We start from the raw sequence: 26,981 nt of genomic DNA, 5'->3' as shown, positions 1-26,981 counted from the left end.
TGCTGGCCGTGGGCGCCGAGCGAGGAGGCTGGGCGGAGCGGGCGGGCGCTTTGCTCCGGGGCAGCCGCTCGCTCGCTATGAATGCTGCCCGGGCTCTGCTCTCCGCCGTGTTCCTCGCGGGTTTCTTCTGGGGGGATCTTCCCTGTTGCCAGCAGGCCACCATCCCCGCCGCCGCGCCGTCTCTCCGGGAGTCCGGCAAGGGCAAGCGGAGCTGCCGGGAAGGCGGAGCGTCCGGATCGGCTGGAGACGCGGCCCAAAAGGGACCCGCTGCAGCCCAGCCGCGAGTGGAGCCCCACGAGTACATGCTCTCCCTCTACCGGACCTATTCCATCGCCGAGAAACTGGGCATCAACGCCAGCTTCTTCCAGTCCTCCAAAGCAGCCAACACCGTCACCAGCTTTGTGGACAGGGGGAGAGGTAAGCGGCTCAACCCCGCGGCCGGGATTCTTCTCGCCTGTGCTTCCCCCACCCACCCACCCACCCACCGGGCAGCCGGTCGGTCCGCGATCTCTCCCCACTTCCCGCCGGCCTACGATACTGTACTTGGGCGCGCTCCAGGGCGCTTCCGGGCGTCGCGTCCACAGGTTCCCTGGCCCGACCGCGGGCTTTTATGCCCCGCCACCCGGCAGGTTCTTTTCCTTCTCCGGGCTGGGCCACGGCTAACATCACTCACAGCTGCTCTCTGACCTCTTTGAGAGGGGGTGGGAGTACAACAGCACCCATACTTCTTAGCCAACAGTGGCTAAGCTGGGCTTAGAGCGATGGGATCGTAGCGTAACGCGAATTGGGAAAACCTCTGTTAACCTCTGTTCGGGGTGTGTTTGTGTGCAACGTTCCTATTTAGCTGGGTCTCCTGGTTTGGGAGTAAGCTTTGGGATTCCTTGGGAGCGACTGTGCACCAGAAATGGGGCTCCCTGATTAAGAGCACATTCCTCTCGGAATAAGCATATACGGGATGGACCCTGGCGATTGGTCCTAAAAAGAGTAGCGCCTTCTTGGCTGGCTTGTTCAGGATTGAGGGGGGGGGGGAAACAGCGCTAGGTTTCTTATAGGTGGATGCTTAATCTGGCACGAGTGCGCACCTTCCTGCCCTGCTTCCTTATTTTCACTAAGCCTGGTGGCACGTTCACTTAATAGCAGCAGCAGCAGCAGTAATGGTAATAATACCGTTGTAATGGCAGTAGGAGTAATACGACTGTTTCCACTGGCTTGCTCGGTCTAGAGGAGCGGGAGTCGGAGAAGATGCTTTTGAGTTACTGCGATAGCCGCGGAAGGGTCCCGGTTCCCGATCTGCTTTCTTCGTTGTCTAGTGACCCAATCCTGACGCCCACCCCTTCCTTCCCTATTCACTTTGGTAAGAGAGACAAGCCTCTCTTTGCACCACGGGGACTGAATTCGACTTCGGCCCTTCCGACTTTGAAGATTACGCCCAAGCAGGAAGAAGGACTTGAAAAGCCCTTCTTTTTGGACGATTTTGCGGGTCCCGGATTTTTTCGGGATGGATGGATGGGGAACTCTTTCTTTCTTCCTTCCTTCCTCCTTTCCTTTCCTTTCTTCTTTTCCTTTCCTTTCCTTTCCTTTCCTTTCCTTTTCAATTGCGGAGATCAGACGCAGTTTCCAAGATTCCAATCTGAGGACGGGAAGTCTGCTCAAACCAAACCAAAATTTGGGATTGCGTATAGAGCGCTTGACTTGCGGCTTCCCTCACTTTTTCGTGCTTTATCGTCTGATTTCTCCTTTGTAGGGAATAGAGATTTCTGCTCAGAAACCTCTGGCGATCCTTTGGGGATCCACTCTGCGTCGCTTAGCTGTGCCAACTATCAATTATCGGTTAATTAAACGGCTGTCCCACGGAGTTAAGAATTCCCGAATCCTTCTCTTCCCCCACCCCACCACCTTTTTTTACTTCTCACCCATCCTCCCCGTTCTGACCGATGTTCTCCAGATCTGTAGCGAGACCCAGGATGAGATCCGTGAGCTGTCCTGGAGGCTGAAGTTCAGAATAAATAAAAGAAAACTCAGCGCTCTAGTTCCAAAATACCAACTCTTTTAAGTTTCTGTGAATCATTGGATCTCCGCATAAAAAGTATCCTAAAATGGGGAGGTGGGGGCGGGTTTGAAACACCGCCTAAACCATGGAAGGGGGGGGAGAGAGGAATCCCTCTTCCTTTGAGACGAGGCATGGATACTCTTATTTGCTATTTTTGCTTCTCCGTGTCATTGATGGGGTCAAGCAATAGTCATTGCTACTACTTCCCGATATCATTAATTTTACACCACTTCGTGGTGCCCATAATGCTAACCATGCAGCTCCAAAATTCGATTGCAGTAATCCGGAAGATTTTCAGGGAGAATCAGTGAAATTAGTTTGTCCACCGGAGGCCTCGGTGTACCCCAAAAGGACTTGGGTAGTGGACTCGAATTTCATCTCCTTGAAGATCCTTAAGACAAATTCGTTCCGGGGGAGAAAAAAATAGGGACCTTGGAAGAGTTGGTTTTATCCTCCTTCTGGAGAAGAGTTAAGCGGTCCTGGAGGGCGCCAGCATTCTCATTTTTTTTTTCTGGCAAACCTCGAACTTGGTGGTGGTGCCCATCAGTGGCATCTTAGGAATGGATTTAGCATGGACATATTTTTGCAGGACTTCATAGGAAGGCTTTTTAAAACTGAGATGCTGCGCTCATAGCCTCCTCAGCTGGGATGAACCGAGAAAGAAAGCGCGCCGGTTCTCTAGATCAGCGTTTCCCAACCTTAGGAACTTGAAGATGCGTGGACTTCAACTCCCAGAATTCCCCTGCTGGCTGGGGAATTCTGGGAGTTGAAGTCCACGCATCTTCAAGTTCCTAAGGTTGGGAAACGCTGCTCTAGATTGGCAGGGGCCCGAGAAAACCTCGCCGCTCTCTTCCTTTAATTATTGATAATTTCATTTTTCAGCAAGAAAAAACGGTTGCCTTGCCTCTCCCTCTAGACTAGAATATACAAACGTCATTTATTTTTGTACGCTTGGTTTCATTCTTTCTTGCCCAAACCGCGCCGTTCCCAATGTCTCTTTATGTGCTTTAAAACAAGAGGGTTCCTCGGGATTTTCAGGACTAGGAAATTTGGGGAATGAGGGGGGGGGGTGATCAGGAAAAGAGAGGGAAGGAGGGAAGGCGTCGCGCCCAAGCCTCCTGATTGGACGGAGGGAAAGGCCTCCGCCCGCCCCCTGATTTTGATTTGATGTGTCAAGGCTGTGACCTGGCGCTGGAACTTCTGAGCATTAAGTCCCTGACTGGAGTGGTTCAGCTCCGCGATCTAATTGACCGCTGCTGTCATAACAGATCAAATAGTGTCTGGTCTCTCCTAATGAAGGGGGAGCTGCCAGAAGCCCCGGACTAGTCCGACCAAGACTCCAGTCCCTCCAAAGCGGAAGCAGCCCTCCGCCCTTCCCCCACCCGCCAAACCCTTCCTCCGCTTTTCTGTTTTTAAAGCTCATCTCCCTCCAGGCTAGCCGTCTCAGTTCTCCCTTTCGGCTGCTAATTGTTGAGACTGCTTATATTGCCCATGCTATAAAAAAATCGGCTCTTAAAGATTCGCTACTTGCAGCCTTCCTGCAAATTCTCCAGCGTGCCTCCCTTTGGAGTTGCAGGGAAACCAGTGCAGGGAAGGGCTGAAGTGTCGCTTCAAGAGACGAAGGAAGGCAAACTCGAGATCCGGTGGCGGGTCCTGCTTTTGGCAGGCGCCCCCGGGAGTGACAGCAACAAAAGCAGCAACCAGAAGGGTCTGTCTTATTTTTCCAAAAGCGTCTTTCCGCGCTTCCCCAAACTTTTCGAATGTAAAAGGCGGTTTTATGATTAACAATATTGGCTAAACCGCGACGCCACGATTAAAAGCATAATGCTTATTACCTCAGTAGGTGGCGGCACCTGGCTGGCATTGTCTGCGCTGGGATGCTAAACAGGAGCAGATTTAGTTAGTAGTTGGATAGGAGACCATTAAGTAATCCTGGGGCTCTGGCTAAGGTGGGAAGGCTGTCTGCGCACACTAGTCAAAGACACCGGCAAAGAAAACGAGCTAGATTTGCCAGCTCCATCCAAACAAGCCTTTATTTTTCAACACTTCTCTGACTTGTCAGTCCATTGCCTCCCCGCCTTTCGTCTCCTCTGGGGACCACGAAGGACTGGCCAGAAGTGCAACGCCGCAGATCAGTGGGCCGGTTACTTAGCTAGTTGCCCTCCAGTGTGGAAAGGATCATCCCAATAAAGGCTCCGCAGGACAGGCGACGATTGGGGAACCGCACCCCGTCCTTCTGCCCCCTGGCTGTCCGTTGGAAGTTCACTTCAAATTAGGGGGCTCAGGATCAGAGGGAAAACTTTGCAAGGATAGATCTCCTCGAAGGCCTTTGGAGAAAATCCCAGGAATCTTGGATCCCCCTACTTGGCGCTGGAGGCTTGAACTCTGCAAATAAACGGAGCTAAGGGCGGAGCTTTGGGGTGCCCCGAAGATCGGATCCTCCTTGGACACTGGCAGTTCCCTCGTCGACACCCTGCCTTCGTCCTTCTGAAATCGGACCGAAGGACCGCAGTCCCCAGATTCTCTAATCCCGCTCAGTCCAAAGGGCTCTATGTGCTTCCTAGTAGGCGCCGGGTGGCAGGCTGCCTTGGCTAGAACTGCCTTAACTGCCAGTGTCTTCAGCCCGCTTCATCCGTTACCCAAAGAGGCTGAGATGGAAGGGTTAAGCGGCGCCTTTAGGGATAGCAGCTGGCACCAAAGTCTAGGTGTATGTCTGGCGGTGGGGGGGGGGGGGGCTGCGTAGGAATCTCTGTGGAATCGGGGAAAGGTTTTACAACCTATGCTAAACTTCAGAAATGGGAGGGGGAGGGTAGTCAATGCTAAGCTTCCGGTTTACCTCGGGCACCTGGTTGTGTACAGCCGTCTAGTCTCAAAGTAGAGGCCTCTTTTTGCTCTTCCCTCCTAAAATCCTATGGGACGCCTCCATTCTCCTGATGTTACCGTGGCTGGTGCAAGAAACTTACACCTCCTCCGCGGATTGGGGTTATTTGAAAGTAAAGCACTTGGCTTCCCCCCCCCCCCCCACACACACACTCCGCAGTCCGGGGGTGACGTCTGAAGAAACCCGGGGCTGGTTTGCTGTTCTCGTAAGCAAAGCAGTTTGACGCGTTTGCTAGTATGGAATAAACCAGCCTTTTCCAACAGCGTATCCGTCCTGTCCATTGGCTGGGTTGCATTTCAGCCCCATTGCTCCCAGCCAGCTGAATCCCACTAAAGGCATCTACCGGGCACCAGGGCGGAGAAGACTACTTAGTCCCGGACTAGATCCACCCTGAACTAAACGGATCCGAGCTGGGAGGTGTTTTCCTGCAGCTGTTCTTGGACGCCTTGAGGCGGAATGGATGGATGGGCGACACCCCCCCCCCCCATGGTCGGGACTGGCGGAGAGAGACCAGGCGACTCCCGCTTGAAATTCTGGAACTTGGGTTTCTAAGCGGATCCTCGGGCTGGCTGGTGGGGCGCCTATGCGGGAGCCCTACCTCGGCCGCGCCTTCTCTCCAGTCGGCCTGATGGTTGCGCTTAGTTCGTGGGTGACCTTGAGGTCTGTTGGATGGGGCCTTTTGTGAAAAACGCAGAGGAGATCAGAGGGCCGGAGCGGGGCAGAAGATTCGACACCCCAACAATTAGAGTAAGAACGTAGAAAATTGGGGAAAGGAGAGCATAATAGAAGAGTCCTGCTTCTCCCTTCCCCCTACTCCATGAACCTTATCAAGGAGCTGGCCGGTCTGTAGCGTGGGCATTGTTGAGACGAATTTAAGCTCACTTACTAGAGCGCAAGCCTCCTTCAGGTCAGTAGAACTTATTCCTTAAGAAGCGAGTCCTGTTTATACTTTGATATAAGTCCAGTGGAACTCGGTAGGCCTCATATCCTTCTCGGGGTCGCGCTGCGGGTGATTGTCCTTGGGAGTAAGTGCGTGTGACTCCGCCCACATTTTTGGGCAGGGAAGAGGGCAAAAAAGAATTTGCCATGATCAGCGTGTTCAGACTTGCCTGGAATTACGATTGGGGGTGCCTGGGCTCGTTCCCGGATGGTGTCTCCAGGAGGGAGGATAGGTGTCGGTGAGTGGACCGATTTGCGCCAACAAATCTCTTTTTCTTTTTCTCTTTCACTTCCTTTTGGGCGGCTTTTTTCTGTTTTTCTGCGCGGCCTCGACCGCTAGAAATGTTGCGCTCAGACGTGTAAGGCGGTGTTTTTCAAAGGTGGCAACTTTAAGATGTATGGACTTCAATTCCCAGAATTCCCCAGTCAGCATTTAAGTTCAAAATCTTAAAGTTGCCATCTTTTAAAAAAAATAACACCGGCGTGTTGCGCCTGCCTATGCCCAGAATCAGTCCTGGAAAACTTGTTTCATTCAGACCAATATTGTGGCCTCGGGGACCTACTACCGTTATGTCAGAAAAGTCGTCCCAGAAATTTTGGTTTGCACCCAGCGATTGGCTAAAATATAGTTGGCTCGTTTGTGGGGTACCCTCTGGGGAGGACTGAAGCACCAAAGCGGCTGTTTGGGCAACGCGCACGGCTGTCGTGTGGTAAGTAGCTCACTTCGATTTGCTGGCCTGTCCTTCACTTCCGAGAGTTAGGGAGGCCTTGATGACCTGTACCCAAGAAGTCCGTCCAGAAGACTGCGCAAGTCCCCGGAGGAGCCAGCGCTTTGTATACGAAGCCCCTTCCTACTCCCGATCGTATCTCTTGACTTCCAGGGACACTTCCTTCCAAGCTCTTGGGCGGAGAGATTCAGGGCTAGTTTGGCCGCAGTTTCGAGCGTCGCTCGCCGGAAGAGAGGCCGTTTCGCGGACTTGACGGTGGATTCTTCGCAGGCGGGGATTTCCTTCGCAATGAGCCCCGTTCCGTTAAGAAGAAAAAGGCGCTTCAGCCGTAGACCTTCTCCGCTGGTCGATCACCTTACCTCTTCGACCGGCGATCTCCTTGCGCCCGACGATTTTGAAGGAGCTTCATAGCGGAGAGGATACTTGAAATCCTTTACCGCAATTTTAGTCAAGCAGGTGTTATATTACAACTCCCATCAGCCCCAGCCAACAGCCTCCAAACTGGAGGCAGGAAGGAAAGGGGGGGGGGGGAGAGAGAAGTTGGTTTTCCTTTTAGATTTTGGCCAGCCAGGTTGTTTCAATTCTATTTTTAAATTGTGACACCAACGCTGGGAAGCCACGTATCATCCTGGTGCCAGGTATGCCTTAAAAAAGCAACGGGCACCGTTTTAAACCACCCTGAAGATTGCGGGGGGGGAGGAGGGGGGAGGTAAGTGGGATTCCCTCCGGGCGGAGCAACCCCACCTCATAGCTCCCAACTAGGCGCTCTTCTTTTCTGGGATTCCCCCCCCCGCGCTTCTTTTTCTCTTAAATGCGGGGAGAGGGGCAGCTGTGCCGTAGGAGGAGATCTTTAGCGGCATCGATCCACCTCTCATCTCCATAGCTAGCTCCCAAGACTCGCCGGCCTTCCGATTTGCGAGTATCGCAGATACCAGAAAGGATCCTTTGTTATAAGCTATTTGGAGACAGAAACGAGTTTAAACAACGAAGGAATGGCGTGTGGGTTTTTTTCTTTTATTTTATAGCCTACCACAACCAGGTCTGTTAAAACTCATAAATCAATAAACAATTCTTATTTGAAAAAGAAGAGGGCTGGCGCCCTTTCGCTCTGAGCGGAGGGGAAAAAAAGACTCGGGGGGGGGGGGCGGGGAGGGTTGGATGCGGTATTGGTGGACAGCGAAGCACCTGCTCCGACCAAACGCTCGGCTTTAGAGCCAAACTCGGTCCCGCAAGCTTCCCTTTCAGGCAAAATTGCACCCCAGGCTCTCTTCTTAAGGTACCGCTCATTTCCTTGAAAGGACGACGAAGGCCGCCGCCTCTCTGACAGCCCAAGAACAACCCACCACCCATCTTCTCAACGCTGCAGCCCCGCTCGATCCCTGAACACGTTGGCTCCGCCTGAAGCCGACTTGAATTCAGGCCGTGCAAAACTCTTGGATACCGCTTTGCGGGCTGCAGTTTTCCGATGCAGTTTTACTCTTCTTTCTCACAGTAAGCGCGCCCGAAATCGATGGGGTTTCTTTCTAAAATAAGTCCTTTTCGACTTCTTGGGCAAACTGCTTAGGCCAGTGTTTCCCAACCTTAGGAACTTGAAGATGTGTGGACTTCAACTCCCAGAATTCCCCAGCATAGCTGGCTGGGGAATTCTGGGAGTTGAAGTCCACGCATCTTCAAGTTCCTAAGGTTGGGAAACGCTGGCTTAGGCAACTGACTGATACCTAATTCAGATTTATAATTCCTCCGCGCTCCCTTCTTCTTACACTCTCCCCGCCTTTCTTTTCCTTTTCCAAAGGTGTAAGATCAATGCGGAGTTGCTCCAACGCCTTTCTTTGGTCGGCCAACGAGGCTCCTGTTAAGAGAAACTGAATTCCTTGGATAGCGCCCGTCCTCCTTTCCTTGACCCGCTCGCACTGGTCGAGTCCGCGGGGATTTCAGAGGCTTTGGCTCAGGCTGGTCTTTGTAGTTTTTTCTTCTAAATCGACCCAACTAGCCAGGATTTACTACTGGTCTTACTCGGGCGTTTCTCAGGAAGACTATAGGTACCATAGTAGATAGTGTGGTGCGATTAGCGGGAAGGTATCAATAAAGATCCTCTTAATCAAAGAAGTGACGCCTTTATTTCCCCCACCAGCTTCAGTCCCTGATCCCCTATTAAAGGAAGATACAATTTAACGATGTGAAAACTTGAGGAGGGTGTTTTAGATATATTTAATTCATCCTTAAACCTTCGGTTCCTTTAATGCGGGCACAAGATGAAGAAGTGGAAGGAAGGAAGGAAGGATGGAAGGAAGGAAGGAAGGAAGGAAGGAAGGAAGGAGCAAAACGGATTGCAATGAAGCAACGCTGCATGTTTTCCTGTTGGCACATCAGGTGTGAGAAAATGAATGAATTTATCAATCCTCCTTTTTTTTTTTATTAATGGAGAGCCTTCAGATTAAGTCTTGCGTGATCCACCCCTCCTTTTGTTTGTTCGTTTCCTGCTTTGACAAGTGACAATGGTCCGGGAGAAAAAAGAGCCTAAGAGAGCAGAACAGCGATACCCTTCTGTAGCTTTGGGCTTCCCTCGACGAGGGCCCCGGCAGCCTGTTATCTTTGTCCACCCTCCTGCTCCTCCTCCGGGTGAGGGAGGTTCCTCAGCCGTCCTGCTCCAAAGGCTCACCGGAGAAGGAGACTCGGCTCAACCAGCTCCCGGCGCTGGTGTGTTTCCTTGTTTTGAGATTCCTGTCGGAGAGAGGTCAGTACCGAAGCTGGCCAGAAGCCTAGAGTTTGGGGTCTTCAGGGGGTGATCTCCTTCCATGAGCCCAGGGGTGGAAAGAAAGGGAAGACTTTCTATCAGGCGACCTCCGGTGATGATAGGATCCTGAGTCCCTATGATGTTTTCTTTTTCTACATGCTGACTTATCCACCCACGGCAAAACCCTTAAGCATGTGAGAGAAACGTTAACACAATTGTACAGCTGATATACTACACAGGGGGAATTGGGTCTTAGTTCTGAAAAATCCGATTTTCCCTAGTTTGCAGCTGCCTAGTTCAGCGATCCTCCATCTTCCAATATTAAATATACCTCCTAAGTTTCTCTTCCATTGAAGCTCCGCCAAAACTTACTGGCAGGAAGGGCGTGAATTGGGGGAAAGGGAAGGAAGGTGGAGAAGATTCCTTTCCAACAAGCCGGCAGTTCCACGTATTAGCAGAGAAATAGTATTGATGATAACCACAGCAGCAGCCTTCCCTCCGAATCTAGAAAAAGATTCTAAAAATAGTGGAGTCTTACTTGTCTGAAAAGCTGAACGAGATAAGATCTGACAGGCTAAAAGAAAAACAGTGTTGACCATTGTTGTTTGAGAGATTTTTAGAAAATGAAGGCATTTGAGAGGGACGTAGCCTCCTATTCGCAAGGATTCTCTCTCCCTCTCTCCCCCCCCCTCTCTCATTTATCTGCTTGCTTATTCGTCTCAAACACTCTGCAGTTTTACCAGAGATGATAAAATATACTTCGTGGTCCCGTAAGAAGATAATGTGTGTCTCACGGGAAAAAAATGCCCTCCTCTCTCACCCCACCTCAGACAGGGGCGTTTGTTGTTGCACCGTACCAGGGAATACCTGCTTTGCAGGCCATCTTCCCCTTTGCCTTGTAACTTAGCCTCCTTATGGCAACTTTCAAAGTGGCATTTTAAATCAGGTGTTTTTGGCGCGGAGGAGATTCCCACGAGCGGCAGACCTGTTTTTTTTTTGGACGGGATGCAGATTTACAGCCATTTCGAAATGGGGCAGCGGGAAGGAAATGCGCTCTCCTTGATATGTGTCTTTTATTTGCCAGATAAATACAGTACTACTTTTTTTTAATCCCATTTATATCCTGCCCTTCTCCGAAGACTTAGGGAGGCTTACAATCTAAAGCACAAATCAATGTGCTTAGCAATAGCCTTCATTCTATGTATATGCCTGCTTATTATTAGGGCTTTCACCACCACCCCACAAGCGGCATTTTTACAAAGTCAGCTTATTGCCCCCAACAATCTGGGTCCTCATTTTACCTACCTCGGAAGGATGGAAGGCTGAGTCAACCTTGAGCCTGGTGGGACTCGAACCTGCACTAATTGCAGGCAGCTGGTGTTACTTAAGGAGGCATTAGCCCACTGCTCCATCAAGCAGTGAAAAGAAAGAGATCCAATACTAATATCGATAATGCACTTTACCCTGGGGAAGCCAGTATCGTCCAAGGTGGAAAGCCAGACTCGGGAGCTCTCCGTCGCAGCAGTCCGGGGGAGAGAGAGAGAAAAAAATAACCCCCTCCGAACCGTCCAAACACTTTCCCTTTCACGGCCGTGTTTCTTTTGCCAGTCACTTAGAACAGCGTTTTCCAACCTTAGGAACTTGAAGATGCGTGGACTTCAACTCCCAGAATTCCCCAGCCAGCATAGCATAGCATAGCTGGCTGGGGAATTCTGGGAGTTGAAGTCCACGCATCTTCAAGTTCCTAAGGTTGGGAAACGCTGACTTAGAAGATCCTTCTGAGGCGCTGAGGAACTTCTGAGGCGCTGATGGGAAGCGGCGCTTGGAACGGCCCTTCTTCCAGAGGCGGCCTGTTCTTTCGCCGCTTTTTGAGCTTCGAGGAAAGGGGAGCCATGAAGCCAAAGCGCAGGCATTCTCCACTCCTGAGGGTCGTGAAAGGGAAAGAGAAATAAAACTTCCAGGCCTGGGCATCTGGCCTACAGCGCTGCCATCTCCAGAGGAAGTGGGGCTCGAGTAGAACGCACACCTTGGATTTAGAACGGCCCAGGGAAGGAGCGAGCGAGCGAGGCAGGCGGCTTTAGTGCTAGTACTTTGCCACCCAGTGATTTAAGGATAAAATTATCCCACGCCTTGCCTTTCGTCGAGAAAAACAAGCAAGCGTCGGGAATGGGGTGGCTCGCCAACTAGGCTGTCAGCCAGTTGTGGTGAGGCCCCTCAGGGTACAAGGAAACCCTGCAAATTAACTCAAGGAGAAATGCGGCTAATATATTTGAAATGGTTTAATTCTAGTACTTAGAAGGCAGCACTGGGGCAAAGGACCGCCTGCAGGTACCTCCTCTATAAAGGAAAAACAGACCAGAAACTAAGCAGAGGAATTTTGTATTTTCTATATGGAAAAAAATTCTAAGTTCAGTAAAGCTTATTCTCAGGCCTTTGTGTATAGAGAACTGCAGCCTGCCTGCCTTCCTTCCTTCCTTCCTTCCTTCCTTCCTTCCTTCCTTCCTTCCTTCCCTTAAAGAAAGAAAAAGGAAGGAAGGACTTTCTTTCTTTTTCTTTCTTTCTTTCTTCTTTCTTTCTTTCTTTCTTTCTTTCTTTCTTTCTTTCTTTCTTTCTTCCTTTCTTTCTTTTTCCCCTTTCTTTCTTTTTTCCCCCTTTCTTTTTCTTTCTTTAAGTTAAAATTACAGGGGCAGACTGGAACATCTCATAGAAAAGACAGTTTGGATATGTTTTGCTAAGGATTAATTTCTTCGGGAAATACTGTTATAGAAATATTATTTTTATCCCCACCCTTCCATTAACCATAAGCTTGCCTTGCATTGGAAAGCAGACACAATTATGGAAGGAGACAAAAGGGATTCCAGTAAGGGAATTGAAAAACATTCCAGCATCACCCTTGAGATGTTCAAGATGTTCAAGGAATGAAGATACTTGCCCACAGCTAATATATCCATGGAGCAACTTCAGTTGTAAGTGATGCTGCTATCTCAACTGGTATTAAAGGCTCTATTCTATGACCTATTGAAAAATGAAGGCAGGAGTTCACTCTTCATTGAGTTTATGCAGAATTAAGTTTCATCCAACAAAGCATGATTGACTTTCTCTGTTCTCACAATGTGTAGGGGGAAATGTTGTTAGCAGGTCATTGCTTATGAATATAAAACATAAATAAATAAAATATAAATAAATAAATTGCTTATGGCATCCGTCCGAAGAGCTTTCAGAGAGCAAGGAGGAAAAACAGGAGGGAGATATTAGGTTGGAAATGTATCTCATGAAAAATTAAATGTCTATGGCTTGCTTAAAACATTTCCCCCCCTAATTCTCCAAGGATAGGCCACAAATGCAAATATTAATTGTTCCAAACATACTTCCTTGAAATTAAGCTTCATTGCTGCTACTGAGTTGTCCTAGAATGAAATTCTACTTAGTTTTTAGATTTGTATCTCAGTTATTTCTGGGTGGAAGATGGTCATGATGGTGGGTGAGTAACAAAATAAAATGCTGGCATAAATTTATATTCTGTTTAAGCATATAAATTGTATATCTTCACTTTTGGAATTAAGGAGTATACATGTTTACTCAGAAGGAAGCAATGTTGGCTTTTTTCTGTGACAGTATGAAACTTTAGTTGGGCTTTGAAAAAATAGGATAGAAAGTATTGATGCTTTTGAATCTTAGAATTAGAGAAGATTCCTGAGAAGACAATGACTAACAAAAAAAATACATCACAGAACAAATCAGAGTTATCACTTGAAGCTTCAAGTATCTTATTTTGGACACATCATGTGAAGATCTGGCTGAGAATGCTGGGAAATGTAGAAGGAAAGAGAAGAAAAGGACAACCAGAAGCAAGGTGGTTAGCCTTGACTACAGCAAAAATGGGTGCACTATTGGAAGATTTGAAGAGTCAGGCTGGAGATAAATCACCCCAGGGAAGATCTATCTACAAGTCAATCTCAACTTGATGGCACATACTCATTCATCAATCAATCATTCACAATGTTGAATTTGGGGATTGACTGCTGATTCAATCTTGTGTTGGATCAGGTTACAAAACGTAGGTAGGAAGAGCTGCACTAAATTCAGGAAGAATTACTTCAGGCTAAACCTATAAAGGGTGAAGGAAAAAAACAACCCAGCATCCCTTGATTCCCCTATGGGCAGCAGGCCATTCTAAATTTACCAGAATGAGGCGTTTCATAACTTCAGAAAAATCCAGGGTATCCAAAGAAGTTGAACTAAGGAGGGTGGGAGTATAGCGGGGAGCAAGGCAGGGTGGGGAGGGAGAGACTCGCCAAGGCGAGAATTATGGTCTGATGTCATTTTAACATGTTAACTAGGATTCCACCAAATAAATCATATGTATTTCCAGCCGCCCTTAAGCTACTTTCTTGCAAGCAGGGTCAACTGAAATAAATAGAATGTAATTCCGCCTTAGTGGATTTAGGAATAAAGGAGTAGAGATCTTTGTTACACAAACACACATGCGCGCGCGCGCGCGCACACACACACACACACACACACACAGAGCGCACTTTTAAAGGAAGAGCCACAATGATATTACAGCCAAGGGTTGAGCTTTAGATCCATGTATGAATAATCACAGTAATTCGCCTGAGTGAAAACAGAGGCCAGGCCAGCCTGCTTTCAAGTTGATGCCCTCCAGATGTGTTGGGACTACATGTACCAGAATTACTAACCCTGGGATTTTCTGGCTGAGGATGCTGGGATTTGCAGTCTCAGCCAGGCCCCTTTTAAGTTTCTGACCTTAAGAAAACCAGAAACAGAATGTCCATCATGCCTCCCTCACCTTCTTATTCTTTTTGTACCCTATCTCACTTTGTTTCTCCATTGTCTTTACTGTTTCCACAAATTCTATATGATGTACATACATTTTCAAAAAATGCAAGTCATGCAAGATATTTCAGTTTGGTCACTAACTGGGATCATATGATGTCTCTATTTTTTAAAAAAGAAATCTGTACTGCTTCCTCATCACAAAGTAAAGTGTTGGTGTTAACCTGTAAAGTTGTAGGGTGCTAGAAGTCTTACTGAGGGACAGGCAGCCTTGTTATGAACTATCCTGACAATGCATTCTCCAGGAGAGACCTGTTTGAAGATCTACCCCAATTCCTCCATTAGAGGCTCAATTATCAGGCATGAGGGGAAGGGGCATTTCTCCTGCATTGGGTTCAAGTGTTCACATCTCATGTTGTTTGGCTGTCTGGACATTTACAAAATCAAATACAATTTTCCCCAGGCTTTTAAGCATTCATATTTTTACCTTGCATTTTACATTTATAAAAGTTTGCATTGCATTAAGTGCTTGCTTGAGCAGGAGGGCAGAGAATAACTGGAAATAAATAAAAGGCTACATGAGATTTATCCACTGAATGCAGTAATTTAATAAAAAGGGAGCTTGAAGGGATTCTCACAATACTGAAAGTGCTCCAGCGAGCCTGTTTTAACTCATTGCTTTTCTTGCCCTGAATGAAAATTTAAAATCCATTGGACCATTTCAAATATTGAACCCAAATTTAGATTATTCTCTCCGGGGCCAAGTCATTGGTCCCTCTATAAATACAAAATCCATGAAAATCTAAATCCAACTTCTGAGAATAGCAATAATCCGGTTCAATTATACAATTTTTCTCTGGTGATATATATTGGCATTCATTTCAGTGTTGTTCCTCAACTTCTTTATTCAAAAAAAGCCTCTATTATTTTGGGTGGGGTTTATTCTGAGATAATGTGATGAGATTACAGCTTCAGATGTACAAGCAAGCAGGTTTTTGAAATAAGCCTAGCAAAAGTCTCTGTCTTCCAATATAGAGCTATTTTACTCATGCCATGTGGCCGTATGGTAGGAACCACATTTCCAAAGTTTTAAGAGACTGGCGTTCTCCTTTGTCTTTATCCATCTTATGAGCAAACTGTGTCAAAAACCAGCACAATATTAAAATATTACCAAAGCATTTGCTCTATGTCTTTAAACAAACATCTTGTTTCATTTATGGATTTAGCTGTGAATCTTAGCACATGAGAGAACAAAACTCAGATTAGTCCAGCTGGATGCAAACATTATTGGAATTTGATACAGACTAAAAAAAATGCAGTGTTGTTTTTTTAGTGAAAGTTATATTGTTTGAATCACTCTGCTACTTAACTGCTGATACAATTGAAATAGGCTCAACCCTGGACAGCCACAGGGTGGGGCAAAGTGATAGAAAATGGCAGGACCCTGCATACATGTCACCATTTTGACATAACCTTGGTTCACTGCAGATGCCAATGGTCTTGGCCCTTATAATCTGCTTTAAAAACATTGAACTTCCATAAGCTCTGTTTGGAACAATCAAAGGAATGAATTAATGAGGATAGATGAGGCCAAGCAAAGGCAATTCAAGAGTTAGGACTTTGCTTCCTTTGCAGTTTACATTGGCATTAAATTGTCCTGGCAACCCTTCACATGACTGCAGCTTTATTTTGCTCTGAGCCAAAAATTTAAGCAGTTTTGTGCCATTTCTTCACATTCTCAATTTAACTAGTTTTTCCTGCTTGAGCTGGCACAGTCTCACTGCAGCTACAAGCTGTGCAAAATCCACAAAACACCACTCCTTTCTGGGAAGTGAGATCAGATGACCTGCTCCTGGGAGTTGTCACAAATGTATCTTCTCCATGTGGGGAAATGTGGTCATGTTCTCTAACCTCTTTGGCTGTCAGACTTCCACAACTCAGAATTTGGCCTGGATCTAATTGGGGATTTGGCTAATACCTTCTTTTTCTAGGGTTCTCCTCATCATTTTGGTATTATTTATTGATCAATTTCTACAATTGGCCTTCCAGTAGGTTTGTTCTAAGATGAATTGCATGGGCAACCTGACAATTAAGTTTATTGCTGTTATTACAGAATCATCTGTAATTTGGAACCACATTTATAAGCAGCTGTTGCTTTCCAAGCATCTTAGACTATAACTCCCGTAACTCTCCCACCACCTCTGTCTGGGGATAATGGGACCTAAAAATGCATTTGACGGATGTGAAGTTGAGATATCTGAGAGACTTAGAGATAAAAACAGAGCAGCAGAGAAAAAATACCAGCTTCTCCTGTTCATATGGGAATTGAAGAAGAACTGTAAAATGGTATCAGGATAGATGCAATGTCCTGTCATTTCTTGTTGTACGGTCCTGATTTGTCCATGTTTTCATGCCAACAGGTGACTTCATCTCAGGAGAAGAGTAACAGCATCAGAGGGAGATTAATATATACTAGCAGGATACTGATGAGTTATTCTCCAATGTCAGGCATGAAATATTGTCACATATGTTAATGGGGACAGCATAGTTAGGCACTGAATTGTTACAGGTGTTACACATATAGAATTAATCCATCTTTGTCAAACCATCTGAGGTGTGTAGTGTGTGAGATCCATCATTCACAGGCACCAAAACCAGACTGCTCTGAATATCAGAGAGCCAGCATACCTTACACTTACATAATTGTACATATTATGCATTTTAATTTGATAATTAGATACATGCAGTGAGCAGTTTATTAATTCTTCAAAATCAGGCCATGTAAGACTTTTCAATTTGTGTAACAACTATTACTACCTGTCCCTTCTTAATACATGGTTTGTAAATTTTCCAGAGTCTCTTAGGTAAAAAGGGCAGTGTAGAAATTTGAGAAATGCATACATACATACATACATACATACATACATACATACTGCCCAAAGGCCACTGCATACAATCACATTTATTCCCTAGCCATACTTGCATGGTTTTACAAAAACATTAATTACCAAATCTACTATTAGATTCATATCTGATAGAAAACAAAGGTTGTGCTAGGATTTAGATGATTTAGACCAAATGTTTTAGGTCAATGCGGAGTCCATACAAGGTTCAATTTTCAAAGAGGAGACAAGGGAAGTAAAATGGATGTCAGAATGCTGGGGGAAAGGAGGAGTCAGCCCTGATAAGAAGACCAATAGTTGGCAAATATTGAGTTAAATATTTTGTAGAAATCATATGCAAACTGAAATCTTTGTGCTTATGGAGAGATTGCACATCTGTATGAGAGAAAAATCCCACTGCATTCATTGGGACTTCAGAAATAAGAAGCATACAATTGGAAGAAATCTTGGGGATCCTGTAGTCAAACGTCTTCCTCAGAATTCTCATATCGTCTCACAAAAATGACTATCCAATCTTTTTTCTTCAAAATATCCAGTGATGAAGCACCCACAGTTTCAGGAGGCAGGCTGTTCTTTCGCTTAATAGTTCTCAGTTAGGAAATTCCCCCTTTTACATGGGTCTCTTCCTTCCAATCCTCTCCACCACTTCCTCTAATTATCCCAATACTACCACCAGTAATATTCTGCTAGATTACTCTTAACAATGTGATAATCTCCCTGCAAGGTCAGGGCGATTATATGGTTGTTTACCCAAAAGCCACAGACAATATCAAGCACAGTCTCCTGTTTCCAAAGGCAGGTCTTCCTGATGGTCTTGGAAACTCACAGGTAACAGCTAATTCTTATAAACTGTTTCCAGTTATTGAATTTGTGCCACACCAATCAATCAAAAGTAGAAGGAATTGCTTTCAGTGGGTCTTACTCCCATTTGATCAGATGTAAGATTGCAGCCTGGTTCACTACCCATTTCAAACTTGTTACTCATACTGAAATCTGGCTCATAAGAAAAGTGTTCAGGAGCCAAAGGCAAAGGTCCCTAAAATTGCTTGTAAGGGCCTCTGATTTCAGAAGGGCCTCTGTTTAGGGAAGGAATTCTACTTAGGCAGAAGCCTTAAATTCTGCCCTGGCATCTTCAAACACCTCTCTGGGGTCATTCTGCTTCACTTGATCTGCACTGAGAATACTCAACTAGGAGAACATTTAGTCTGACTCATTTTGTCCTTGAGGCTGAAGTATTATTGGGTGAGTTTGTCTTCCAGCCACGCTGATTTGGAATCATGGGTTTTATAGTCAGAATTCCATCTGCAAGGCGCTAATTTGGAGAATGTTGCCCTAATCTTCTATTTCTGTTAGAAAGATGAGGAAGATGCGTCTGTATCTATCAATGAAGTGTGCTAATAATTCTTAGCATGTGCAAAACTACTTCTACATCTTTGTATATGTAGCTTGCACTTTTTCATTTGGTGGAACTGACTGATATTTGCCATCTATTCTCTTTTTCAAAACCAAACCTGCCCTCTCAGGATTAGAGGTTATCTGCTTCAAGATAGCCAACAGATAAGGCTCCTACCCATTTCTTTCCAGCAGGCTGATAGATATTTTAGCAACTGAGCAGAAGTTACTAAGTTACTAAGGGCAGGATTATGAAAACAAGAACTTTTATCTTTTAATTTCTTAACCTCACTTTCAAGCATTGGCTTAGATTCGATAGCAGCAAGTGGGGGAGGGGAGTCTATATTAATCTATATTAAGTGCCAGGGATAATGGGAGTTGCAATCCAACACATCTGGAGAGCTTCAGTTTGGAAAAGGGATGAGCTAGCAAACTGACGGTTAGAACAGGAGTAAATGGGTTCTTAAAGGGACGCGGTGGCTCAGTGGGTTAAGACACTGAGCTTGTCGATCGGAAGGTCGGCAGTTTGGCGGGTCGAATCCTGAGTGCCGCGTAACAGAGTGAGCGCCTGTTACTCGTCCCAGCTTCTGCCAACCTAGCAGTTCGAAAGCACGTAAAAATGCAAGTAGAAAAATAGGGACCACTACGGTGGGAAGGTAACAGCGTTCCGTGCGCCTTTGGCGTCTAGTCATGCCGGCCACATGACCATGGAGATGTCCTCGGACAAGCGCTGGCTCTTCGGCTTTGAAACGGAGATGAGCACCGGACCCTAGAGTCGGAAACGACTAGCACACATGTGCGGGGGAACCTTTACCTTTACCTTAAATGGGTTCTTATTGGATGGCTTTGGGCCAATCACTCTCTCAGATGAGAAGTTACTCAACTTTGGCAATTTCCAGATGTGTGAAATTCTTTTCCCAGAATTCTCAGTAACAATTGTGCTGGCTGGCTGGGGAATTCTGTGAGTTGGCCCACACATCTGAAAGTTGCAAAGACTGGGGAAATACTAACCTAACACCTTAATTTTGTTAAGCTAAAACCTGGTGATGACATTACCTTGAGCTCTTTACAGAGTATGGAATACTTTAAAAAGGATTAGGTAAGAAATTCTGCAGAATTCTGCCGTCTTCTACTTTACACAGATTAAAACTTACTTTGCAAATACGACACCACTCAGTATCCAAAATAAAATTCTCCTTTGGTAGTATTTTTAATAGTATTTTATAGTATTTTATATTAAAGGTGACAAGAGGTGCTATTACTGGTATTACTTGTTATGCATCTCTTTGTAATTCTGAAACTTCCATGCTTCTAAGTCAGGGAAAAAGCCCTTTGGGAGAGCTTATTCATGCCATTCCTTGGAAATGAATTGAAGTGTGAGAGGCTAGGGAAACTGTAGACAGCTGTAGAAAAGACTGTGTAAAGGAACACAATTTTCTTGGCCATCTATGAGCATTTTTTAAAAAATACTCGTGTCCTTGGAAAGAATGTCTAAAGCTAACTGTCTTTCATTGCTAAAGATACAAAGAAATGCAAAGGAGTTTCCCTGCCCAGCGTTAAACTTAAATGGTCTAGTCTGGATGATAATTTTATATAAGAAATGTGGTGCTCATACTTGAAGAGACATCAATATTTCATACGCTAATTCCTCTGTTACCACAATGGCCATATTGAGCATTTAATGGAACCCATTAAGAATCCTGGATACATGTTTATTCAGGAATCGTCTTCACTGAGATCAATGGTATTTTCTGACAATATTTAAAACCATAACTGCATTCTAAACGTCATTTAATTTTTGTCTTGTATTTATATTTTTAATACAATTTAAATGCAGTTATTGATTTCAAATATACTTTAGCCATAATTTCATATTCACACAGAGAAATAGGTATCCAGCAATCTGGACTGAGCAATCCCTACTCATTTCAGCATCATACTATATAATAAGCGCGGTGGCTATATTTTGTTGGAAAAACCAGAAAAGGGGACAAGTCTGAAACATAAGGATTAAAGGATTATAAGGATTAAAAAATAACTTTGCTTTACCAAGACAATTCAGGAGCAGAACCAAAAAATAATTGTTCAGAAATGCTATTTTAATAAAAAAAAATCTAAAATCAAACAGTATATGTAAATTTATTTTTTAAAGGAAATTCAATTTTTGTATTTTTCACATAAACGTAAAATACTGTGCATGAAATTGTACTATTTATACAGTAAAAGTTAAATGATCAAAATAAAGGAGGAAAGTGAATTTAAAAAAAAAATCTGTTTTCTGAAATAATGGACCATCCTTTGTAATAAAGGATGTACGGTCACTGTATATATAAAGAAAGCCAGTATTAAAAAGAAGCAGTCCAGGACTGGCACTGAGATCACAATATGAACATTATATTGAAGTTCGGGCCCAGTTACTTTTCATGGTTCTTCTGAGAATAACATGGTAAAACTATCTTGGAAGAATCACAAAACATCAATCTAAGAATACTACACATCTCAGTGTATTTATTCCAAGGTACATTTGCAGGGTAACAAGTACAGAGTTGCAATCTAAATGTCTTAGGAAAGAACTGGCAATCAAAATCTACCTTTGCCCTACTAAAAAATATGGAACAGGTCCTCAAGTTTCCATGGGGTAATTCCCACTAGAATTCACAGTGGATTACAAAGAAAGACTGCAAAGCTCTTTGCACCAGTTGGAAGTAAGCCCCATGTAATTTGATAAGATACTCACAGGGTCACAAATGCTGCACTGCCACTATGCATGCATAACCTGGGCATTTGTCAACTTGTCTGTTAAACAACCACATGCAAGACATTTTCTAAGACATTTAAAACACCCCATCAACCACTGTCAAGGATTAAAAGGATGACATTGGCATCCAACCATTAGGTATCTCCTTGCCTAATAGACATGACAGATTTAATCACTCCAAAAACTTAAAGGTAATACCTTTCCCTTAGCTGGTCTGCCTTGCCTCAGTGTTGGTAAAGTAGTCCTTTGTTCAGCACAATGCAACAGTCCTCACTGCCACTGAAGCTGCCATTGACCTCTTTAACTGTATTGATCAGTACGGCAGCTAAAAATCTAGTCTTAATAAAAGACATAGCATCAAGCATGTAAAGCACACACTGTCTTAGGAGAAGCTTCAAGGCCTATTAAGAGCCTTGGTGGAGCAGTGGGCTAATGCCTCCTTAAGTAACACCAGCTGCCTGCAATTAGTGCAGGTTCGCATCCCACCAGGCTCAAGGTTGACTCAGCCTTCCATCCTTCCGAGGTAGGTAAAGTGAGGACCCAGCTTGTTGGGGGCAATAAGCTGACTTTGTAATAATGCCGCTTGGGAGGGGTGTGAAAGCCCTAATAAGCAGGCATATACTTAGAATGAAGGCTACTGCTAAGCTTGTAAGCCGCCCTGAGTCTTCGGAGAAGGGCGGGATATAAATGGAATTAAAATAAAATAAATAAATAAATTACAAAGGTGCAGATTGTGGAATTCAAAACAAAGCATCAAATTGCAGGGATGGATAAAATCCACAAGCCAAAGAAATGAGCCTCAGAACACTTTTCTATCTTTAATAGGAGAATTATTATTCCTACCATGTTTTTAAACAAGAAGCACTGTTAGGTGACCAACATGTTTGTAACTGGCAGTTTTCTTGAATTTGTACATGGCATTAAAATCACAGTTTGCTGATGAAGCCAGCGTTGTTTGGGTTCACATTTGCAAAGTCAGAACCAAGCAAAATAAATGACAGATTAGCAGTGTGTCAAACCAATCTTTCTCTTGCTAGTGTTATCTGAAGATATCTTGGTTCCCATCATAAGCATCTTTTTGATACTTTACTGTCATTTTTCCAAGTCCTCTGATCCAGACCTTTTAGTTTAAATATATATTGACTAGGAATATTACTGGTGACCCTTGCAATCAATAAATGATCAGGACTACTGCAGCTGCATCTCTTGGTTGCAATATTTGTTGGTGAGGTTACTACCAAATGACATACAAGTTTTACTAGCTCTTGAGGGAAAACCCAGAGAAAGGGAGAAATTCTGTGTATTTGCCAACTTATAAAGCTTTGTATTGGTAAGTAGAAAAATAGAGGTGACCTGATTTGCTTTTCGTAGCTTGCCTTTTGCATACCGCTGTTTTAAAGCAATTTTTAAAAAATAATTCCAATGTGATTACAGTACCTTTTCGTAAACCAAATTGGAAATATGATTTTTAAGCAATGAAGTTTCTTTTAACTCTCCATTATTCCAATTTATGGAAAGATTTGGGAAAGGGGTGCTTTACATTGGAAACACGCTACAATTAACACATGGATTCATCCCTTAATATCCTATCTGCCTGGAAGTTGTAAAATATACAGTAATCCAATTTGAACAACGCAAACAGGTTGAAAGTCTCCAACATTCTAGCTGGCTTGTATGCAAAAGCAGTAATGTCAAATAAGCTTAACTTTTAGAGCCAAATGAGTGCAGCATCAACGTATTTTGTATTTTGCACAAAAAAGGCACCAGTTATTAGATATAAACCCCTCCATTTGGAAACTTGTGGTTGCTTGCTACTATATTCTAGGAAATCCCATGGATTTTGATAGGCTCCCTGGGAGCTCTGCTGGGGAAGAGCCCTCAATTTCTTGAGACCCTTCCACGGGTCCCCTCTTGCACAAGGGGACCAGAAAAAGGTCCACCACACCCGGGCAAGGCTTCCCCTCCCTCCCGTAGGCCGTTTATGTTCTCCTTTCAGAGGTGAAACTGACTGCAATTATGCCTTTTTATCTTGCAGACGATCTTTCGCCCAGCGCTTTAAGGAGACAAAAATATTTGTTTGATGTATCGACTCTCTCAGACAAAGAGGAGCTGGTGGGGGCCGAGCTCCGTCTCTTTCGCAAAGCCCCCGGCGATCCTTTCTCCAAGGCTCAGACAGGCTTGGCCCGTCTGCAGGTCTCGCCCTGCCTTTCGGGCCGCCGTTTGGACTCCAGGACTCTGGACTTGCAAGAGGCGGCGCCTGCCCGGCCCGGTGGCGACTGGGAGGTATTTGATGTGGGGCAAGCTTTACAGCCCCTTCGCGGGGCCTGGAAGAAGCGACAGCAACTTTGCCTGGAGCTGCGGGCCGTCGGGGGGATTCGAGCTCACCCCCCTCCGCAGCTGCTGGACCTGCGCCCCTTAGGCCTGGGGCGAAGCGCCCGGGCGCAGCAGGAGAAGGCGCTGCTGGTGGTCTTCAGCAAGTCCAGGCGGAAGAACCTCTTCGCGGAGTTGCGTCAGGAGCTGGGAGTCCGGCCGCTGCCGCAAAACGCGCCCGCGCTACCCTGGGAAGCGCCGGGCCCCGTCCAGCTGCGCTTTCAAGCCCGACGGACGAAGCGCGCCGCCTATAACAACCGGCACGGCAAGCGGCACGGCAAGAAGGCGCGGCTCCGCTGCACCAAGAAGGCGTTGCACGTGAACTTCAAGGATCTGGGCTGGGACGACTGGATCATCGCCCCGCTGGAGTACGAGGCTTACCACTGCGAGGGCGTGTGCGACTTCCCGCTCCGCTCGCACCTGGAGCCCACGAACCACGCCATCATCCAGACCCTCATGAACTCCATGGACCCGGGCGCCACGCCGCCCAGCTGCTGCGTGCCGGCCAAGCTGACGCCCATCAGCATCCTCTACACGGACGCGGGAAACAACGTCGTGTATAAACAGTACGAGGACATGGTGGTCGAGTCCTGCGGATGCAGGTAACGGCGCGCCTCCGAGCCCGGCTGCCCCTGGAGCGGAAGGGCGGACGAGAGAAGCGCCGGGCATTTTCTCCGGCGGAGAGCCAAGGCGCGCGAGAGACACGCCAGGGGAAGCCGAAGGAAGCGCGCCACGTGCCAGCCCTCGCTCTGCGCTAGGGAGGAAAACAACGGGCTGCCCGGACTGCGCCTGCGCAACGTCTGCTGAAGGGGTTTAAGTTCCTGCTCCTTCAAGAGCCGGGAGAGAGAAAGAAGCTGACGCCGTTTTGGGAACAGCCTCGGTGTTTCCGCGTCCAGGCAAAGCCGTAGATAGAATGGGAGATTTTGCTCAGAAAACACGTGGAAAAAGTTGCTGTGGGGAGAATGAAGGCTGAATGATTTGATACCTCTCCTCGACTGGAAGCTGGAACTACCCAAACGCGTAGTTGACCCATTTTGCAGAAATTAAGCCTTGTTTTTTGAATCCGGAAACACAAGGTTTTCTGGGAGAATTCACTGCCCCTTTCCTTGTAGTATATGTCCTTGTACTTCGTGGAAGAAAATCAGGGAGGTTACCCAAGTCTCTTAAGAGAAGCAACGTGAGGGATGCGTGTGTCAGAAATTGAATTGTGGGAGGCAGGCAGAGACACGCGTCGTCGGTTACTTTCGTAACTGGCGCTAGCCTATTGCACTCCTCTCGTTGGCAGAACTTGGGCTTTACATTCAGGTTTTAAAACGGATTTCTTTTACTTTTTCTCCCTGCTCCCGTGTCGTTCACATGTGCGGACCAGCTGTGTTGAAACGGCAATCGATGGCTTCTAATTTCCGACTTGAAGGCAACGAAGTCAAACTGCACCACTTCCAATGCAGGATTCTGTTCCAAGAATGTAATCCTGGCATTCTCTTCTAGGCTCTCTTTTAAGAGACGCTATTAGGGAAAGCAAGTGCAGATAGAGAACGTTTAGTTTGACAGTCTTTGAATCCAGAATTACTTTTGTGTTTCCCTTACAAATATTTCCATCCTAAAATAGATTAAATAATCCCTTCTTCCTCTAAATAAATACATTAATAAAAATCAGTCCTACTCTATAATTATTAGTTCGGTGGCTGATCTTTTAAATCTGTTAATTAGAAGCTGTGAAAAGAGCTACAGGGGGGGGGGACACACAAGGAAGGTTTAGAGAGGGTGAAAGAGCTCCTTAATTTCAAAATGATAAAAATTCAAAAGTTCCAGGAAGGGCAGGTAGGCAGTGCATGCTGCAGTGGTGTTTTATAGTCAGTGCATATGTGATGCTGAGGGAGACAATAGTTAAACTCTGCTCCACAAATAAGGCTCTGCACAGAAGACTTAGAAGTATTCCTGAGATTCCTTAGGCATTTCCTTCTCTCTTGGATTCAGGATTTCATAGAACTTCAGAAGGGTGGGGAGAGTGGAGGAAAGAAGTATTAGTGTATAAATTAATAGATAATTAATATAAAGCGCTAATAAAGGAGAGCCTTGATCAGGAGCGATAATTTAAAAGAAAGTGCACACTTTGGTTTGGATACAGTGTTGTTCATATTGAAGCTGTAAATATTTATTTAAAACAGACTGCAAAGTACAAAAATGGAGGTGAGCAATGTACATTTTCCCTTAATGCCCAGAGCATTATATGCACTCAAGTGTCTAATATTTTTTAAATGTATTTGAGCTGTACAGATTTAAGCATTAATCAAGTGTTTCATTTGTATGTCTGTAATGATACCATTTTGTCCACTCAAAAATGTTCCTGCAAGATTTAAAATTATGTGCTAATGAAAAATTCTTTGTTTCTACTGTCTACCTCACTATGTTGCGAGGGCTTGATCTTCTGGGAAGACTCACCAATCAGGCCTGGTTCCCATTCATTTCAGTGATGCTCTGAGCAGGACATCCTGCTGGGTTGTATTTCAAATATTTACAGCACGGCAATCCTCTGTGCACTTACCCAGGAATAAATGCCATTAAATAGTTAGAGCTTATTTCTGAGTTAGAATGGATGGGATTGTTGTCTAATGTCCTCCAAGTTCAGTTTATACCTAGAACATTTTTACAGTACACTTTTGCTGGATGGTATTAAAACTATGACTGTATTATTAAACACTTTGCATAAAAATGTTGTTTTTCCTGTTATGGTTAATATAACAGAATAAATATATGTTAATATAACATATATTTATTTTACCAGAATGTTGGCTATAATTTCTAAAAATGCTCTCAGCAAATTTGAAACAACCAACTCCTCAAAACACATCTGTCTGTATTTTATAAAACTTTTGAAATACTTACAGTTTGCCTTTTACTAAGAGTAGTGTTAACATTTATAAGTTTAGACTGCTTTGATCTATTTAAGAGATGCTACTATTCAGAGAAACATAAAGATGTGTTGGCCCTAGATTTGTAACCAAAAAAATATTTTATAGGAAAGAAAAGTTGTAAACAGTATTGGTACCCAATACTGTTTCCGGGTTGGTTTCCTGTGACAGTGATATTTTGTGAAAATGAACAAGTGCTCATTTTTGAAACACAGGTGCCTGGATTGTATAGTCCTGTACTGGAACATGGAACTCTTATACATAAAGGTTGTGCCAAAATAAAGTGGGTGTCTTTGAAATGAGGCGGTATCCCACAACGTCCTCCCCCTCCCCCCATGTTTTCACTGTCTTGATAATGGAAAGGAGAGTTTGGGTCAACCATTAGAGTAGGCCAAACTAGAAAACTAATGCTGTGTAGATCAGTGCTACCTTTATTACAAAGCCATAGAAACACAAACTTCCAAGTTTGAGCATGCTTCCTACTATCTCCCTTTATCCTCCCTTACTGTATACTAGG

At 45.2% G+C, this 26,981-nt stretch overlaps 1 protein-coding gene across 1 annotated transcript; it reads left to right on the top strand.

The window, feature by feature from the left end:
• Positions 1-26,106, top strand: GDF6 (growth differentiation factor 6). The gene is made up of 2 exons (XM_083359553.1): positions 1-417; positions 23,218-26,106. Exons 1-2 carry the CDS (start codon positions 78-80, stop codon positions 24,156-24,158), a joined length of 1,281 nt encoding a protein of 426 aa, XP_083215679.1. The 5' UTR covers positions 1-77; the 3' UTR covers positions 24,159-26,106.
• The last annotated feature ends 875 nt before the right edge of the window (positions 26,107-26,981 follow it).

The sequence above is a fragment of the Vipera ursinii genome (assembly GCF_947247035.1).
Source record: "Vipera ursinii genome assembly, chromosome: 3".
In the NCBI taxonomy this organism is placed as follows: Eukaryota; Metazoa; Chordata; class Lepidosauria; order Squamata; family Viperidae; genus Vipera; species Vipera ursinii.
The sequence above is the reverse complement of the archived record's forward strand: the minus strand, read 5'-3'. Positions and strand labels throughout refer to the sequence as shown.

Coding starts and splice junctions, on each gene's coding strand:
- GDF6 (XM_083359553.1), top strand. CDS start 78: ATGAATGCTGCCCGGGCTCTGCTCTCCGCCGTGTTCCTCGCGGGTTTC. Junction 418..23,217: donor CTTTGTGGACAGGGGGAGAG/GTAAGCGGCTCA, acceptor TTTATCTTGCAG/ACGATCTTTCGCCCAGCGCT.